Source organism: Solanum dulcamara, chromosome 2, assembly GCF_947179165.1.
Source record: "Solanum dulcamara chromosome 2, daSolDulc1.2, whole genome shotgun sequence".
Taxonomy (NCBI): Eukaryota; Viridiplantae; Streptophyta; class Magnoliopsida; order Solanales; family Solanaceae; genus Solanum; species Solanum dulcamara.
Window position 1 is genome coordinate 13,839,506 of NC_077238.1, and position 20,841 is coordinate 13,860,346.

General features: G+C 30.9%; 1 protein-coding gene and 1 long non-coding RNA gene across 2 annotated transcripts; one reads left to right on the forward strand and one right to left on the reverse strand.

Annotated features, from left to right (window-relative positions):
- The first annotated feature begins 211 nt into the window (after positions 1 to 211).
- On the forward strand, positions 212 to 9,734 carry LOC129880359 (homeobox protein knotted-1-like 6). The gene is made up of 5 exons (XM_055954349.1): positions 212 to 743; positions 960 to 1,079; positions 1,226 to 1,337; positions 8,141 to 8,370; positions 9,370 to 9,734. Exons 1-5 carry the CDS (start codon positions 372 to 374, stop codon positions 9,529 to 9,531), a joined length of 996 nt encoding a protein of 331 aa, XP_055810324.1. The 5' UTR covers positions 212 to 371; the 3' UTR covers positions 9,532 to 9,734.
- An 8,884-nt stretch (positions 9,735 to 18,618) lies between these two features.
- On the reverse strand, positions 18,619 to 19,830 carry LOC129875634 (uncharacterized). The gene is made up of 2 exons (XR_008763214.1): positions 19,325 to 19,830; positions 18,619 to 18,833 (listed from the first exon to the last, which is right to left on the reverse strand). It is a non-coding gene; the product is annotated as an uncharacterized LOC129875634 (long non-coding RNA).
- Between the last annotated feature and the right edge of the window lie 1,011 nt (positions 19,831 to 20,841).

A 20,841-nucleotide genomic window follows, 5' to 3' on the forward strand; every position in this document is an offset into this window, starting at 1 on the left:
AAAAGTATAATACAAAAAGAAATTATATAAGATATATTGTACTTGTATACTACATGTTTAACCCAATGTATTAAATCACGCAAGCATCTACAAATAAAATAATATATTCATTAAATACTTTAATTATTATTTGATTTTCACATCTAGGTACAAATAAATATTCTAACCAAATTTATTAGATTCTTTTTATTTTATCTCTATGGGACCTCTCTTCCTCTTCACCTTCCCTTCTTTTCCTCTTCTTCTGTAGTTTTTTTCCCTTTTAAAAAAAGGAAAAACCCACTTCAAATATCAAAGAAAAACACCATCTTTCTCATCCAATTTCCCATTTGATTATTTCTTACTAATTTTAATTATTTATTTTTAGATATATGGATGATGAAATGTATGGTTTCCATTCAACAAGTGATTATGCGGACAAAGCGTTGATGTCACCAGACAATTTGATTATGCAAACTGAATACAACAACTTCCACAACTACAACAACTTGTCTCCTCATCCTCCTATCTTTGGATCCGATGATGTTCAATTATCATCCAATTCTACTCTTCAAAATAATAATAGTTATCAAATTAGAGCTGGAAATTTTGGCAGCGGTAGCAGCGCAAGGGATGATAATAATTATAATAATAATAACAACAACGAAGATTATGAGGAAGATGGTTCAAATGTTATCAAGGCTAAAATCGTCTCACATCCTTATTATCCTAAATTACTTGACGCTTATATTGATTGCCAAAAGGTTAAGTATCCCTATATTTTCATATTTTCTATGATCTAACTAATTTTTTGGATTTTCTTATAACTTCAACCTAAATATCTTTTCATCATCATTTCTTAGAGATATGCTTTTATTTTATTCTTTAACAAGAGGGTTTATGTTAATTTGGATATCCACTTCTTTTTTAGTACTTGTGATAAATAACTTAAATTGTTACGGAATTTTGTTATTTTACAGGTTGGAGCACCACCAGGTATAGCAAATCTGCTAGAAGAAATAAGGCAACAAAATGATTTTCGTAAACCAAACGCTACTTCTATATGTATAGGAGCTGATCCTGAACTAGATGAGTTTATGGTTAGTTACTCATTTTTTTTTTCTGTTTGTAGAATTTATTGTTTTGACTTTTCGTGCTTCTTCTCGAAACTTTTAATTTAATTATCATCTGTGAACAGTTTGTTTGAAATCTTGACCATATATGTTTGTTTATTTTGTCAAAATAGGAAATGTACTGTGATATATTGTTGAAGTATAAGTCCGATCTGTCTAGACCTTTCGATGAAGCAACAACGTTCCTCAACAACATTGAACTGCAACTCGGTAATCTTTGCAAAGGTCAGTCAAACATTATATGAATACCATGTTGTTTGTCTCCATATCTTTTATATACTAACTAGTGTAATGAAATATCCTTATATACAACACTACTATAAATAAAGGTTTCTATTATGAATGAGTGAAAAAATTGTGTTATACAATATGATTTTTTCACTTATTTTTCATTGAATCAGCTCACTCAGAAAATGCATAGCAAAAAGCATATTCTCATTAAGGAAATTTCTTAAATTTTCCGTATGAAAACATTCGTAGTACTTTTTTTCTTTTCTTATTGGATTCAATCAAAATATATGTAAGAATATTTGATATGAAAAATTTATTTGGGAAACAGTGATTTCTTAGTAGTGGAACATATAATATAGTAACATCATAAGAAGATTGACTCCAAAGTAAATTTGATTGTTATAGAGAAATTTAACCGGACATATATAATGCAACTACAACATTAAAAACGAAATTAGTCATATGTTATGAAATACAATTTCTGTGGAGTTGGTATAACTATTTTGCACACATAGAGATGTTGAAACACCTCTTTACCTTCAATTCTTGTTCTCTCATATGCAGAGAGACTATAAGAATTGAACACATGTTTATTGTACGAAATACTCTCACTAATATTGTCATTGGACTGTAAGAGGAGGTAAAATGTGTGGTGCAAAAATAATGAGCATAGAGCTCCAAAAATTATGACCAAAAGGTGTCAGAAATGAAAATAATGAGCAAATGTTTCTTGCCTTTGTGGATTCAAACCGTGACTGAGTATATGATTTTAGAAAAAATTGCTTGTTTTGTTGGAAATAATTGAGTGATAGTAGCAAAAATACTATGTATTGTTTTTCCCTCGAGGGTTAGATGATTTTTCAGTGCAACATGGGACCTTAGATATCCTAGTTTTACTCGTATTGTTTTTGTGGTGCTTCACTTGTCTCTCTTGCCTTTTGTTTGGTTGTCAGAGAAATTTTCTTTTTTTGCATTTAAAACCACTTTAGCTCAGAGATTCTGATTTTGACATATCACAGTTGAGGTGACATGGCTATAGTAACTCTTTCAATAAACAGTGACATATGTCCTCTAATCTATACTCTATATCTACCCTATTACTAGATCACTGCTCATGTTATATATAGGTAACCTGATCATTATATATTTTATGTGACTTGGTACTAGTATGATAATTGGAGTGTAAGTTTTTTTTTTGTCCTGGAGTAAATTCATCTCAATACAATTGAGTAATTGGCTAGTTTCCTATAAAATCAAGAAAGATTTTGCAAATTATGGAACATATGGTAATGGTCATTCTTTTGTTTGATCAATGGTGAGTTGGTGACTGACGATAATCATGCAAGTACACATTCACATCTATTTGTTTTTGGTATTATTAGGATAGAGAAATCCTTAATTGTTTTGATCTAAACACTAGGTGTTAATGATAAGTAGTTATCCGATCAAGTTATTATGACATGTGTAGGGTATTATGCCTTACAATAACCCAATACTTAAACGTTTAAATGAGGAGATAAAAGGGTAAAATCTAAGATGTAATTAATTAGCAAACTAATTCCTATCAAATTGTATGAACATAGGGTTTATAATTCTTGTACTTGGACTAGTGTTGTAGCCGTAGCTGGCTCACATGTAGACATAGATAATTATTAATAATAGTACTAATTTCAACTTGGATATATATTTTCATTACAAGATACTACTTCTTCATTTTAGTTAAGGTCACTATTGTAGTATTATTTTACATTCATCTTCATGACTATACAATTTAAGAGGTTGATTTCTCTATTGGCCACTCAATTAATAATTTTTTATTTCAAAAAGTTATTTTTTAATTAAAAAAAATTGGAATAGTGGGAGAAATCAAATTCTACTTTTAAGCTATGTTTGTTTATATCCTTCAAAATAATTTTTGGTGCATCTCGAATTCTACAAAAATTTCATGCTGTATGTTTTTTTGGATTGATACAAACAAGATATTCTTGATGTTGGCCTTTACTGTCTCTAATGTCAACAAAGACCATATGTTGAGTAGAAGTAGAGTCTACAATAGTTGTATGAATTCTCAGATCAGATCGATTGTGGCTTGCATGTGAAACCGCAATTAGTTGGTCTTTCCAACCTCTGCAAAGCCTTGATAATTTTTTTTCTTTCTTTAAAAGAATTTCAAGTTCCAATATTATAGTGCTATGTGTTCTTGGCAGACACATTGGGAATTGTTTGATGTCTCATTGGTGTGCAGTTAAAGTGATTATTATATATCTTCGTTTAGCTAATGATTTATCTCCCTTGTTGTTATCGTACAATCTCACAAATGAAAGGTGAAAAATCCTTTTGATATTATATTTGTGTTTGCATTTTTTAAAAATACACTATTTTTGAAAAATTCGATCCATATCTGTTGATTTTTTTGAAAAGTCTGAGCAACATGAGTTTTATGTATCCTTACTCCTATATTATTCTCAACGCGCAAGAGATTTTTTAAATCAAAGAATCTTACAATGACATGTTACTGTCATGTTACTGCGCATAGCGAGATATTTAGTGCACCGGGTTGCCCTTTAATCTTAACTAACATGTCATGTTACAACATTGATCTTTTGTTGAATTCTCATGATCAATCTTCTGTCCTAATGGTCTGGCAGTTTTTTAACTAAGCTAAGTACAATTGGAAACTTGTTGTTTATTATATTTGCTTTAATTTGATCTGGACTAATAATTAATTACTTAGATTAATGTATTAAACTAACTAAATAGGGTATAAAGTTGTGTTATTTTATGCTTCTCCACGCATTAGAAGCTGTCATTGTCCAAAGAGTTTTTAAGTTGAAGCCAATGGCATTTGATCTGTATACAAGGTGCAGGTAGCAGCCTTACAGTCTAAAGAGTTAATGGGAAAAAAAAATTGATAATCAATGGGTGATTATAAATTCTCTGTGTTTGACAAACTATATAAGTATAATTGTTTTTTGTTTCAAAGTACAGATTGACTTTGTAGTGACACATAGGGAGTTATTTAATTAAGTTGGCCTCGTGTGCCTTTGTTTTAACTTGCCAGTTCAACTATTATTAATAATAATAATTATTTTTTGTTTAATTTCAATAAAAAGATTATTAGTTTTGAAAGTGGAAGTGTTGTATGAGTGATCACTACATATGTTCACGTGCTTAGATTGCATTAAACTGATAAACTGCTGGATGCTGTTTTCCATATTGTTTGTCCTTGTGCCTTTATTTCATGTTCAAGTTGATGCATGCTGGCCTTTTATTTATGCTTGAGATATAAGCTGAATGAATACCTGTGATTTCAATATATAGTAAATATATGGGGGATAATTTCGGTGACTTTTTTTTATTTTGATTTTTTTTTTGGAACAATTCAATCTTAGGGGAGCTACACATAAGCAAGGTCTGAATTTTTAGTGTCATTATATTGACATAGTAGATAAACTAGTCAAACTTATAATAAATCTTCACATGGACGGTAAGGAACTAAGGACCTCAATTTGTTTACGGCTGCAAACCGCTGGTAGTACTAGGCCGTCTCGATCTCCACCTTATTGTGTTTATTATGTTGAAACCAATTTTCTGGAACAAATCTCTAATTTAGGACAAATTAAATTTCCTCACTACATATGATTATACATCTTTTAAGTTCTAAGCAATTATCGTCATTCCATAAATTTCGGAATCTTGTCATCATTTCTGTCTGTTTTCTCTCCTAAACTATCGCCTTTACAAATTACACTATTCTGTATTTAGGTTTTTCATTGGGAACTTAATATTCATTAGTGGCTATACAACATCAACAATCCAGTGAAATTCCTATAACGTGGGTCTAGGGAGGGTAAAGTGTACGCAGACCTTACTCCTACCAAGGTAGAACGGCTGTTTTCGTAAGCCCCTCGGCTCTGTAAAATCATAAAAAGAAGTCAGATAGGATAAGAAGTACAAAGCGTTATGGCAAAGTAAAATAATGAAAGCAACCCAAATAAAATAAAGCAAATCAAAATACAGAAAGTAATCAGACCACACGAAGTTATAGTGCGCCAATACGCCTACTAAAAAGGAATAATAACGAGACTATTAATATTCTTTAGTGGCTATATATATATATATATATATATATATATATATATTGTCACGCTTTATATCTTGGATGACTTATTCGTTTCTTGCCTTACACCTTAGGTGAAATCCATCTTTGCCATGAGTATGTATATATATATATATTCACATCATTCCAACTATATTTAACCTAGGTTTACTTATAATCTTGACTACGTATACATCACCCTTTTCAGACTTCATTCGTAGAACTATCACAACTAAAAAATATGATATTAGCTACGAAATTTGTCAGTAATGATCCTCAGCTAATATGTTGCTCAAAAGCTTCTAGCTAATTGAATTTTTCTTAATCTATTTTTAATATGTAGCTAAATGAAATTAATATGAGATTTTAGTTGTTATAGAATTGTATAATAGCTAATTTCATGTTTTCTATTAGTGTTATATGAGATATGTTGCTATATGAATATAGTCCGTATTTGTCTATTTATAAGTTGTAAACGATAATGTCTAGTCTTGTTTGCATATAATAAATGGTAAAGAAAGTAGTATATATGTTATTAAAGAAAGAAAGAAATGATGAATAAATGAAGTGATGAGAGGGACATATATATATATATATAATGGGGTAGGGACCCTAACACATTAATGGGAAAGAAAGCCCGTGTAGAGCGGGTGGTCGATATATCACATGGACTCCCGTGCTTTACGCTGCCAATCCCAACTCTTTTCTTTTGTTTCTTCCCTTTTATTCAACAAGTACTATCAAACACTTGCACACGGACACAATTTTTCTCCAACCATATTTATTACTCTATTTACAATACTTATTTTTTCCTTTCAATTTATAACATGTTATTTCTTTCAACATGTAACTCAGATTATAGTTTTTTTTTTGTTTTTTTTTTATGTCAAATCAAACTAATATAGTATATTTTATGACACTCTTGGACTGTGACACGCTACTAAATATATATATATTTTTCTTACTGAAAACCCACTGAGAGTGAAAGTGAGGGGATGTGTGCAGGGCAGGCTGCTGCATAATGGTAGTCAAATCTTGGTGGGCCACTGTGTGGGTTCAGTCCAGTCATGGGTCTTTGTGCTCCCCAATGACTCTATCCCAATATATATTTTTTAATTATTATATATATATTTATTAAACTTATATATCAAAGATATTTCTTCTTTGTTTTTTATTTTTTATTTTTTATTTTTTTATATAAAATATCTGTTTTTTTATACACCAATTCTTCTATCTGAGTCAAATACTGTCATATTTGTTTTTTTTAAAATATCATCTTGTTTGCTTTATTGAATTGGTTTTAAAGTTTTCTAGAGCTTTTGCTGATGAGATATCCTTGCAGCTTTTCACTACATATTTAATACAACAGATCCACTTTTATTACAAAAGTTATTATCTTAAAAAAAATCAGCCTCGGTTAAGATTTATTTATATTTAATTCAAACAAAGTTGTATCTCATCTGGATCATTTGATATAGGCGGTAAGTCCTAGTTTTCTAAAGTAACAATCTTTCAAATTATGTAGCACAACAATATTGCGTGTATTATAGTACACATTTGTGATCGAACTTATTGCTTTGTACAACAAGCTTTTTATGACATAATTATCTGATACATGAGATTTACTAGCCCGGTGAATTTTGATTAGTGATGTAGGGACAGTTGTGTAGCTAGTTTGGAAATGAGTTATGCTGGCGTTAAATTTTGTATAAGTAATATTTCATTGGGCAGTCAGTTCGGAGGTAAATTATTCATTTTAAAAATTAATATGATGTTTGGTTTATAATTCAGAAATCCGCATGAATAATGCATATAAAAGATATAACAGAATTAAATATTATTTAATGCCAGATAGAAGGTGGAATAACTAGTACATGTTTAAATTATAATTGCATAACTAATATCTGCATAAAATAGTACATAGATTCGCTTGTGTTTAATCCCTACATTACTAAGCATAACTCTTATCAGCTACCAAATGATTCCATAAGGGTCATAGTTTATATATAGCTTCTTGATATGTAGTCTATGGTTACATGAGGTTGAACAAAATTGTTACACAACGTAACCTGATCTAGAGTTCTTAAAATTGCTCCAAATTAATGATGTGTTCCTTTCCTTCTGTAATTTTGTGTGGTGATCTCTAACATTCAGGTCGATCGATTTTTCTAACAAGCTTTACAACTTTAAGCTAGCATAAATCTTTGAATGACCAAGTAAAAAGAGCCACTATTACATTAATAAGGGGCGAATGTAGCCTATTTTGCGATGTACGTGAACTCATGATCTTTCTGCTAAATTAGATACTTTAAGTACATATTTTCTAGAATGGATCTAAAATTATATGACACTATACTTCTAAAAGGCTAAATAATGTACTGAATTATATGTTGAGTTAGCTAGGCTAATTAATTGAAAGTAGGAAATTGGGCAATAAGTTTTTGCTAATAGCTCAAGTTTTTGCCGGATAGTCTCAATCCTTTGTGTTGTAATTTGAACCTTTTATGAAATGAAATGCAACACTTTCAGGATTCTTACACGTGTACAAGCTCTTAGGAAATAATTTAGATTCTTCTCGAATATGTTCAGTAGGGGAGGTATCAACTAGGACTAGAAAGTGATCACTTGTGTCAATGAATAGAAGTAACAAACTCTATTTATATATGTTGATCTAAAATGAATGAATTAATTGTGGCAGATGATGGTAGTGTATCATCAGATGAGGAGTTGAGTTGTGGTGAGGGAGATGCATCAATGAGAAGTGAGGATAATGAACTCAAGGATAGACTCCTCCGTAAGTTTGGGAGTCATCTAAGTAGTCTTAAGTTGGAATTCTCAAAGAAAAAGAAGAAAGGGAAGCTACCAAAAGAGGCAAGACAAATTTTACTTGCATGGTGGGATGATCACTTTAGATGGCCTTACCCTACGGTTTGTACTTCTTATTTAATTACTCCTATATTTTGCATTTTCATACAACTCAACTAATGCTTTTTTTCCATCAAACTGCATGCAACTTATTTTTAATATAATAAATATGGAGGACTATTAATGCTCTCTGTGGAAAAGTAAGGATATCTGCAAGTCTAAACTCTAAGATAACGGACTATTTTAATATTTTTTTCTTTGATTATTTGAACATATTAAGTGAATTTGTGATACAAATACAATACTTGTATTAAATTACTGAGTTCAACCGCTATTTTCGCCCTTGCTTTTTACATATAATCTAACTATATATTTCTGCCGAGAATGATTTATTGATGAATTGAACTTATTGGTAAATGATAGCGTACCACCCTTGATAAGCATCTTGAATGATCTTTATCACTACACCAAAAATAGTTTAATTGCCACTAAATATGTTTTTTTTAGAGGCAATTAGTGTTCTTTGTAAATGTCCCTAAATCCTATAACGACATTGGATTTAATGACAATTAATTAATGTCGGTAAAATGATTCAACACTCTCGGTTAAGTGTATATTTATTACCGTTAAAAATAGTTTTTGTTATAGTATTATAACTGTAATTATATGTTTACTAGTACATACTTTCACCATTCCACTACTGCATATATAGTTTTTTTCTTAAACATATAAACCTAAGTCTACTGAAATGCATTGGAACTTAAAGGTGTATTGAAAATAAATTATGTGTATAAAACTTCCATCATGTAGTTTGGCTTGTATCTGGTCCCAAAAGTTTGCAAGTCTTATTTTATTTCTTTTTTGTCTCTTCCTATGAAACTGTCAGGGTCGTTGGTTGCTGGTTAGAGTTATGCAAATTTTAATGCAGGATTCAGTTATTCATATATTAGTTATTTCATTTTCTAGCCTGCAGAAAATATTACGTGATTTCACTTATAACTTGCACATTCTTTTAGTTATTTGTTAGATGATAATGAATGGTGTTTTGAAATTTGATATTAGGAGGGTGATAAGAATTCACTAGCAGAATCAACAGGACTTGATCCAAAGCAGATCAACAATTGGTTTATAAATCAAAGGAAGAGACATTGGAAACCATCAGAGAACATGCAGTTAGCTGTTATGGATAATCTTAATGGACAATTCTTCTCATCAGATGATTGAGTTTGAGTTGAAATTGTGAAACACTGCCCATGTTTTCTTTCTCTTTTTATTATATATATATATATAATAGTATATTTTTGGAAAAGAAAGAAGTTATTTTGTTAATCCAATCTCTATAAATAATGGTAGAGATTATTTAATGTTGAATTCTCCTTGATCATGTAAATATTCAACTTAGCTAACTGTCAAAATTAATGCTTACCCATATCATAAAATGTCTACTCCTTTGATAATATGGTGGCTAGAGTTTCTTTGGATTTTCTGTGCTTGAAATATTATTGACGTTTTGTGGTTATGAGTGCTTTTGATATATAATAGTTACTTTTTCTGTTTTAATTTACCTAATCTAATTTGATTAGGTACTAAGTTATGAGTGCTTCTGATATATAATAGGTACTTTTTCTGTTTTAATTTACCTAATCTAATTTGATTAGGTACTAAGTTTAAAAAATATGAGATGATTTTGTAATGATCCAAAACTATTTCTGAAATAAATGACATTTTAAAAATATGAAAAATCACAAAAATTGTGTTTTAAGGCTTTAATTTGCAATGCATAAATCTACTCCTTTTTATTTACAATTAAAATTTTAATAACAAAAAACAACATTATAGAAAATTCATGTTTTATTTGCTGATTGTCTATCTGGGTTAGTGTGCTGATTTTTTGGGACTGATCAGTTTTTCAATTTTCAATCACAATCATGATAGAATGGGTTTCTTTTGTTAAAATATTTTTTACTCTCTCTTAATTTCATATTCAAGGATATTAGGCCATTTATTTTTTTACTCTCTCTATCTCTTCCATCGTTAGTTTTTAGGTAAAAACCTTGAGTTTTACTTGGTAATATTTTTAGTTCTTTTTCATAATTGTATCATCATATCTTTTCATTAACACTACATCAAACACAACAGTGGTAGCCTGACGCTTTGAATAACTTATATCCTTCGAGGGACACGTGTATGTCGCAGAATTTTCGGACTTTGAATAACCCAAATTTATTCAACTATGGTAATTGAAAAAATCACGAATAATCATCTATTGGACATTTCAGATAGTAACTGTTTATTGACATTTAAGAATATTGTAAGAGGTATTAATAATATTTTTACTTATACTACAGGTAATAAATGGTGTAAATTTAATAAATCTAACTTGGTAGAATTTGACCAAACAACTGTCACAATTCGAATCCCGGTGTGATGACATTCATCTCCACTTATCAAGACGAGTTAGCCTAAAAACCAACAGAAAATATATGCGGAAGTAAATGCAATAAAACATGGTTTAACTTAAGAAAAATAGGTAAATAATCTCAAAATCCCCCATGACTGATTGTCACGTGTACAAGGTGCTGATATAATGTAGAAAATGAGAAACAAAATATAGTCACAATGTTTTTGTCTCAAGAATAAGACTAAAACTTAAAGAAAAGAGTAAGTGCATGTTTGACTTAACTTATTTTAAGTAGCTTCACCTTATAAGCTGTTTTAGATAAGTTAAGTCAAATAGATCAAATTATTTTTTTGAGCTTATTTTAAGTACAAAATGATTTTAAGTTGGGCAACCAAACACTCAAAAAAGGTGAAAACAGCTTATAAGCAACTTAAAAGTCAATCCAAACAGGCTCTAAGATGTGTCCGTTGGATGGATGCAACAATCACCTCAACAACTCAAAATGAAAGCCTCGAATGTGGTAGAAAAGTTAGAAGTCACGCGAGTCTGGGTTCATAACATATATAAGTGTGCAAGGAGTGAGTACCAAACAATACGGTACTCAGCAAGCGGACAACTAAAACTAGGCAAAGCTAAATAGAATACAAGTACTCCTGTCATCCCAATCGAACATCCTCAACTATAATCTGTATGGAAATCATCCTAATTCTATAATTCGTATATCAATAACACGGTCCACAAATACTCATCAATAACCTCATCAAACGAATCATATCAAGTCAAGTACATCAAATACAGGGCAACAAGGAGAAAACATGAATCCATAACTATCAAAAATATATGATGCAATGTAATAAGATGATTCATGTCTGTCCTATCGGTACATATCTGTTGAATCTCAATCCAGAATCTATGGGAGACATTTTTGTCCATGTAATCTTCCATAGAACGTGTGACCCATCCCATTATATCATATTATTTGCCACGAAGCTTGTGGCTCCTCCCCTATTTCTCATTATTTTCAGTCTCATCACAGTATATCGGCACCAAGAGAATTAAGCCATGCTCATACAAATCACGATAATATGGTGAAATCAACATCAATACACAATTCATATCCAAATAATCACTTCATATGTTCGCAATATATCAAAGTCATCATCACATCGATCACACCTAGGGGTGTACATGGATCGGGTTGGTTCAGATTTTTTACAAACCAAACCAAACAATTTGTGTCGGATTATTAAATCTATAAATCAAACCAAACCAATAAAAGTCAAGTTTTTTTATATCAATTTTTCTCGGGTTTTTCGGGTTTTTTCGGATTTTTCGGGTTTCTCGGATTTTTTGGGTTTTTTCGGATTTCTTGGATTTTTCATAGTATCTAATAAAAAGCACAGAGCAGTGCTTCTTAAAAAGAGTTCTAGTACAAAATATCAACATATAAGATTGAGGCAGAACACTGTTTGAAGTTTTAACTTTATAGTATAACTTTATAAGTTGAGCTTTTTTTGTATATTATTTAGATGAGTTTCTCAAGTCCAAATCTAAATGTAAGAAAAAAAACAAAATTATGAAATTTTTTTAAAAAATATTTATAAATTACATTTTAATAAATATTTTTATGTATAACATAATTTAAAAGTAGTATATCTATAATCGGGTCGGTTTGGGTTCGGTTTGACTTTTTTTAGTTAAAACCAAACCAACCCTATAATGGTCGAATTTTTTTTCCAAATACCAAACCAAACCACTAGTTGGATTTTTTTTCCGGTTTGGTTCGGCTTGTCGGTTTGATGCGGTTTATCGGTTTGCCCTGTATAACCCTAATCACACCGATACAAATCATCAAATTGCCATTTTATTACCATTTTTCTTTGTTATTAAGATCAATCAAAATGAATAAGTACCCTATTCAATTTTCATTACTCCTCAATACACATAAAAAGGAATACAAAATTCTACAAATTTTAACAAAGGTTTAGAAGTTCACTTGCCTCAAATCAATCATAAACTATTTCAAAACTTGGGCCTTCCCCTTCTACCGGTCAGCTCTCTGAATGGACAAAATCTATTCAAATATGAATTCTCAATAAGAATACGAGTACAACGACACCTAAATTATCAATTTTGAAAATTGGGATGAAATCAATCTAAAAACTCGAATCCGAAAATGAAAGGGTATTTTTGAAATTTTTTATACAAGGTATGAGGAATCTATTAGTGAAAATTATTTTGAAAACGGAGTTAAAATCAATCTATAATCACCATTTTTGAAAATTTTAAGTTTTTGAACAAAACCTCTATTTTTGGAATCAAAAACAAAGAATTAAAGGTTAAATTCATCACATAATCAATGAGTATTGAAGGATATTCGCTAAAAATACTTACCCAATTGATGAACCTTGAAATTCCCTCGAAAATTTGCTTTCTAGACTCAACAATAGAGGAAAACTGAAAATTCCTGACTTTGGGAATTAAGTTACTGTTGCAGGTAATACTCTTCTCAATGAACTCGGCCTTTTTCATCCGCGAACTCAGAGGCTACAACTGTGACCCTTCGCGAACGCGAAAGCCATTGGACTAGCCTCCCGCGAACACAGAGGCTTGGCTCATCTTCTCTTCGCGAACAGAGTCAGGCAACCTGTGAACGCGAAGAGGAATTCCCCAGCACCAGACCACAACAATTACACAAGCAACAAAATTTATGGAAAGGACCCTCAAGATTCGTTCGGAACCCCGTGCACATAAATCAAATATACTATACCACTTAATTCGACATTCCAAACTCAATGAAATGTCAGAATTTGAATTCGAGGTCTCATTTATTCAAAATCCGTTTAGTCGCAACTAAACTATTTTAAGACTCAAAAAGACCAAAACGCCCTCATAAGCTTGTGAAAAATACACTGAAACTCTTTCTAGGCCTAAAATCACCTCCTGAATCCATCAAAATCGTTGGAAATTTAATCCGAGCATCCGAACTCCGTTTGTTGACCAAAGTCAAACCTTAATCTAAAATACATCAAACTTCCAACTTAGGATCTCAAATCTCTAAAACAACTCCAAATTCAGAAACGACATTTCTCCTAGACCAAATTTCACATTCTGGAGCTGATGGAACTGACGAAATCCCTTTTAGAGACTTGTAGCTCTAGTTTCTACCAAATACCACTTTTGAACAACTTAAGCCTTCAAAACTCAACAACTTTTAAAATTATAGACTTTTCAAAGAATTTCCCAAAACCAACACCAAACATTGATCAATTATGACTTGGGGTAACTATCCGGAAGTATGTTCCCGATGAGTCTCATGTGATCTCCCTTAATTAAGTAGAGTTGGGTCCAGATTTGACATTTGAGAAAGAGTCCATAGCCATTCTGGATAGGCATGTCCTTAAGCTTAGGACTAAAGAGATTGCTTTAGTGAAGGTACATTGGAGACATCGTTCAGTCAGAGAGGCGACTTGGGGAGTTAGAGGATGATATGTGTGCCTGATATCCCCAACTTCTCGAGTTTTTTAGTACTTTCTTTTACTTTATGTTCGACACGAGCATGATTTTTAGTGATGGATGATTTAATGACCTTGTAGGTCATTTTTGATAATTTTTGCAAAATAATAGTTTTACCCCCTCCCGATAGTTGTCCCGAGTCATGTTTGATTAGTATTCAGAGTCAGTTTTGTGAAACTCTATGAAAAATAGAGATTTTTGAAAAAAGTTGTGTTTTAGAAGCTTAAGTTGTTTAAAAGTGGTATTTGGTGTCATTTAGATTTTTGAGTCTCAGAATAGAATTTCGTCGATTCCATTAGCTCCGAAATATGGAATTTGGTCTAGGAGAGTTGATAAAATCAAATTTGAAGCTATATCGTGGATTTGAGGCCTTGAGTTGAAAATGATTAAGCTTTTGAGTTTAGAGTTAACTTTGGTCAACATCCGTAATTCGAATGTTCGGAATTGAATTTCGACGACTCCGTTGGATTAGGGGATGATCTTAGGTCTGGGAAGAGTTCCTATGTATTTTCAGAAGCATTGAGGGCGTTTTGGTTTTTTGAGACTCAGAGTTAGTTTGGTTGCGACTTATTGGATTTTGGGTCAAGGAGACCTCGAATTTGAATTTTGACAGTTCTATTAAGTCCAGAACGTTGAATTTAGTATAGTAACATATATAGTTTGTGTGTACGAGATTCTGAACGAATTTCGAAGTTCTATTCGGAGACTTTGTGAAATTATTTTGTTGCTGGTTCTGGTACCTTTGCTTTTGCGAAGTGGGCATCACTTTAGCAATCTCCACTTTAGCGAGGTAACCATCGCAAAAGCGAAGGGGAGATACTTTTGTAGGCTTCGCGAAAGTGACCCAGATGTCGCTTAAGCAAAGGTTGTGAAAGCGAATTCTATGTCGCTTAAGCGACATCTGAGGGGCTTTAGTCGGGGTTTATGTCATTTCTTCCATATTTTGAGCTATTGAGCTTGGGATGGACGAATTGAAAGAGGATTTTTGTATAGAATTAGTTGGATATGTTATTTTAACTTGTATTCTTCATGACCCAATGATTATTCTTTGATTTTAACATAAAATTGGAGATTTTGAATTAAGAAAATGGGGGTTTTCGTTAAGAACATGGTATTTTGAAAAATCTGAATCTATGGGCTGATTTCAACCCCATTTTTGAAATGGTTTTCGTTGTTGGTAAAACTGCTTTGGGTAACGCATTTATGCATAAATTTCATATTTAAATCCCATTTTTAGAATCAAATTTTTGAGCCCTTTTGACACTTTTACCTGAATTTTATGATTTTTGTGTTGTTAGCTTCATAATTTGATTGTAAATCACTATTGTGATAAATTGTGGTGTTTCGGATTCGAATCGTAAGGGAAAGGCTTAAACACTTGATTGAGCAGATATCGATTAAGGCAAGTAAACTTCTAAAGCTTCATAAATCTTGTAGATTACTTGAACTTGCTTTAGAATATGTGTTGGGGTGTAATGAGGATCAGGTTTGGAATGATAAACATGTGTCATGTGCCTAATGAAGGATCGAGGTAATAAAATGACTATGTGTGCTATGATTAGATCGGAAATATGTACTGCTTGACTTGAACTTGACATGAAATGCTATAATAGTCTAAAAGCGATTATGAAGTTGATGAATTTGTCATTTTCTCATTATTGATTTTGAGAATTAACTTGGACATACTTGATCATCGATTGACGTTAAATGTGATAAAAGGGGTAATAAACTGGAGACTTGATGACTTATATAATGTAAATGATGTACTTGTTGATGTTGTTGCATTATTGATAGTATGACATGATTTGCATTGATAGGGATTGTGTTGTGACTGTGAACACTATCATTCTGTCATTATTTGTGTGAACATGCTTATTTGCATTGGTTTTGAAACACTGTAATGAGAATCATTGATACTTATGCCGATGGAAAATAGTTTAGGTGGATTGATACTTATGCCGATGAAAAATAGTTTCGGCGGATTCATATTAAAAGAAAATAGGGATCAGGCCACATATCTGTGGCATATAAATGGTTCTTGTGGGGTCCCCATGGGTTTGGGTCTGTTATGCAATATCATGATGACAGACATGCATCATTCTACGTGACATCACATTGCACTTCATTGCATCTTATCTGTCATCGTGAGATTGTGTATATTGTTATACCCCATTTTAACTGCGTTAAATAATGTACAATATTTTGGTGATTCCTAAATTATTTAACTTAAGGAGTCGCCATCTAATTATTTTTAAAGTAAATTAGGATATCTAAATAATTAACTAATATAATGCTAAAGTTAACTCCAAATAATGGTCTACCTAACTTATATGATTCTAGATAACGGTTCTAGTTATTCTAAAGGGAAGGGTTTAAGCATCTTTTAATATTCATTAAAAATGATTATAAAGTATATTATTAAAAAGTTTAGGAAAATATCAATATCTATGATAACTAGATTTAAATTAACCTTAAGAAAATTTCAAAGTAGAAAATTTAAAAATATACTAACTTTACATATAAAGACTCCAAAAAGTGAAAAAAATGTTATCATAACCTTTTAAAGAATTAAATTGATTAAGACTTGATTTTTTTTAAACGAGTTAAAGAGCTTGAAGGAATGTGTATAAGTTGTTGGGTCTCTGCATTTGAAAACAAATAGCTGAATCAAATACATTTGATTAGAAAAATCTTTTCATAAAACTAGTTTTTTTAAAATTTAAAAAAGGGTTTCTTAAAGCTAAAGAGGTCAAATTTTCAACAATATATAACACACATTTTGCTTAAAAAGATATATTTTTTAGGGAACTTTACCTAAATCCCATAGTAAAAAGGTCTAATTATAATATATCCCTCTTTTTTTTTTAAATTACCTGATTTTTTCTTCATATTTTTGATACATTGCTTATTTTGCTGATACATCAGGTTTTGAGTGTAGAATAATTAATGTTGTTGAGTTATTTATGGATAGTAACGTAATTTAAGTTATGATTGATTGTTTCAATCAATTACTGTGCTAATTAAGGGAAATAATCCTTAAAATAACATAACAGTTATGAAGAAGAAGAAGAACTCAAAAAATAGAGCATAACTGCGAACAAAAAATTCAATCCAAATGTTAATTTCATCAAGCGAAACGAGATGAATATCGCGATACTACTGAGAAATTCTGGAGTTTGGCAATCCGAGGTGAGTTATGAACGATACAAAAATGATGGAATCATAGTGGGCGACAATGTATCTTACTCGAATCTAAAAGCAGCAGTCGCTGCTGAATTGACCATAGATGAATCAGTGAAAAATACTGAAATTTGATACATTGTTCAAGATAACTCGTCGCCAATGATTATTCATAATGATATGGGTGTTAATCTTTACACAAAGTTGAAGAAGAACGAGCTTGATGTGGGTGTTAATCTCATGTATCCGAAACACTAAAGCTTGATACATGAGAATCTGATACATAAACATGATGTATCAGAATCATTACATCTTGATACATGAGAATCTGATACATAAATAAGCTGTATCAGAAGCATTAAAACTTGATACATGAGATTCAAGCATTAAAGAATGGTACATGAGAATCTGATACATAAACAAGATGTATCAGATCAAACAAGTTTGATACATGAGAATCTGATACAAAAACAAGATGTATTAGAAGCAGTAAGGCTTGATAAATGAGAATCTGATACATAAACAAGATGTATCAGAAGCATTCAAGTTTGATACATGAGAATATGATACATAGACTTTCATCTTATATTCGAGTTTGATACATGAGAAATTTTTTTAAAGTCTGTTAAATTGTTGAATAGCCAAAAAAAGTCTGTATAGCTTCTTCACCAATGATATGAGTGTTAATCTTTACATAGTGTTGACACATGGACTTTGGTGTCACTATTTATGAGAGAGATAGAGATATGGTTTCAATTAATGGGCTAGCCTGACATTGACACGTGTCATCTCTAAACTTTCATTCACAGCCATAAACAACTTTCTACAACCTTCTTGATGTTTCTATTCCAACTATCTATTTTTTTATTTTATTAAAAGAAATAGAAAATCCCTCGTCAATATCCTACGTGGTATCCCACCCCTTCCATTCTCTGTTCTTATATTTTTCCTTCATTTTTTCCCTCTCCCCTATTTACACTACTGTGTATATCTCATAATATATTTTTAGGATTTTTTTAGGGTTACAAGAGAAGTGAAGCTAAAATACCCATCTTATTCTGGTCTAACTTTTATTTTTTTCAAGATTCTTGCACCAATGGTAGCAGATGCATTGGTATGTGGACTTTCTCAATATTTAAAGATGTATCAGAAAAAGTAAAGCTTGATAAATGAAAATTTGATACATAAACATAATGTATCAGAAGCAGTAAAGCTTGATAATGAGAATCTGATACATAGACTTTTATTTGATATTCGAGTTTGATACATGAGAGAGACTTAAAAGTCTGCTAAATTATTGAATAGCCAAAAACAGTCTGTATAGCTTCTTCACCTATTGATGATTTGAAATCATCAATAAAATTAGCCGTATATGCAGTGCTGAATCTCAAGAAGTGTGAAGAAATCTTTTTGATGACGTACTTCATTCCTTGCATTGACATGGAAAATGATTAAATACAACTTGAACTTGATACATAAACAAAATATATCAAAAGCATTAAAGCTTGATACATGAGAATCTGATACATAAATATGATGTATCAGAAGCAGCAAAACTTGATGCATAAGAATTCGATACAAAAACACGATGTATCAGAAACATTAAAGCTTGATACATAAGAATCTGATACATAAACTAGATGTATCAGAAGTAGTAAAGCTTGATACATGAGAATTTGATACATAAATAAGATGTATCAGAAGCAGTAAAACTTGATACATGAGAATTTGATACATAAATAAGATGTATCAAAAGCAGTAAAACTTGATATATGAGAATTTGATACAAAAACACGATGTATCAAAAGCATTAAAGCTTGATACATAAGAATCTGATACATAAACTAGATGTATCAGAAGCAGTGAATCTTCAAAAAAAAAATGACATTTAAAAAAAACACATCTTATATGAACTTATACCTTTGGGAGATTATGGCGTGTTGTAACCCCTTCAATCTTCTTCTTTGCTTCTTTGGGTGCATGTTGCACTGGAGATTTCGACTTCAATTTCTCACATAGCTTATCCATCATTGCTGGATCGTTACGATGTTTGGATCTAACCTCGTCGTAACCTTCTCAAGATGAATCAGAATCCGGTGAAACAAGAATTTCTTGATTTTTATTCAATTGTGTGAGACCAACACTAAAAGACGGAGCGAATTCCATATCTATTAGTGAACAATATGATTAAAAAAAATAAAAAGTTACAGAAGAAAACAGAGGAAATCGAAGGAGTGAGAATGAAGTGAGATTCCAGATAAGAAAAAACTTGAATATACCTTACTTAGAAGCTTGAAATTGAGTAATAGATGGACTGAAATTGATTTTTTTTTTATCGTGGACGAAGCTATAGATTAGGCGTGAATTTAGGATATTTGATATATGTTAAATGTGATGTATCTGTGAGAGAGTGAGAGAGTTAAAAAAAGAGGAATTTTTGATATTTTTATAAATGATAGAAAATATTAGTAAATATAGTAATATAACATGTGTAAATGAGTAATTTTTCCTATTTTTTATTCATTTGAAAGCTATGTTTTATCTTCAAATAAGACCATTTAAAGTTTTCAAAAAGGAATTGCATTTTTAAACTCTAAACATGTCCATGTTTCATACTAAAAAAATCTGCATCTAAGACTGCTAAAAAAAGGAATATCTTCGTTCAAAATATACTAATTTAATAGAAGATACGACAAGTTTGATTTCAACAATGAACCAACTCCTATATGCAAACCAAAGAAAGTTTTGAAGCAATCTTCCCTTTTAAAAAAATAAATTTCCAGCATAAAACATTTCACAGAGAGCTTATATATAACATAGTGATCGAGCATAGAAAAACAACTTTCACATAAATAGACACTTCTTGCCAACTCGAATCCACTCTTTAAAATAATGAGATCAAGAAGCCTAGTACATTTAAGTAGGGCTGTTCACAGTTTTGGTTAAAACCAAAACCAAACCGAAAATTTAACCAAACCGAATAAAAAAACCGACATTCAGTTTGGTTTGGTTTGGTTTGGTTTTAAATTTGAATAACCGATAATATTTTGTTTGGTTATGGTTATAGAAAAAAATAACCGAATAAATAACCGAACCAAACCGATAATTATATACTTAAAATTTATAATTATTTATATGTATAATATTAGTTTTTCATAAATAATTAAAGATATTTTATACATTTTAATTATTAATTTAATATTAATATACTTATTTTTAAGGCCCAACAATCCAAACCCAACTCTCAAGCCCAATTATAAATTCTAATAAACACTAAACAGCGATCCAAGTCCAACAATCCAAGCCCATTAGCCCAACTCTCAAGCCCAATTCTAAATCCTAAATTCTAAATCTTAAATTTCTAATAAACACTTGAGCAGCAGGCAGCAACATAAAATAAAAGTTAAAACTTTAAAACCCTAGTATCTGTTTTCCTT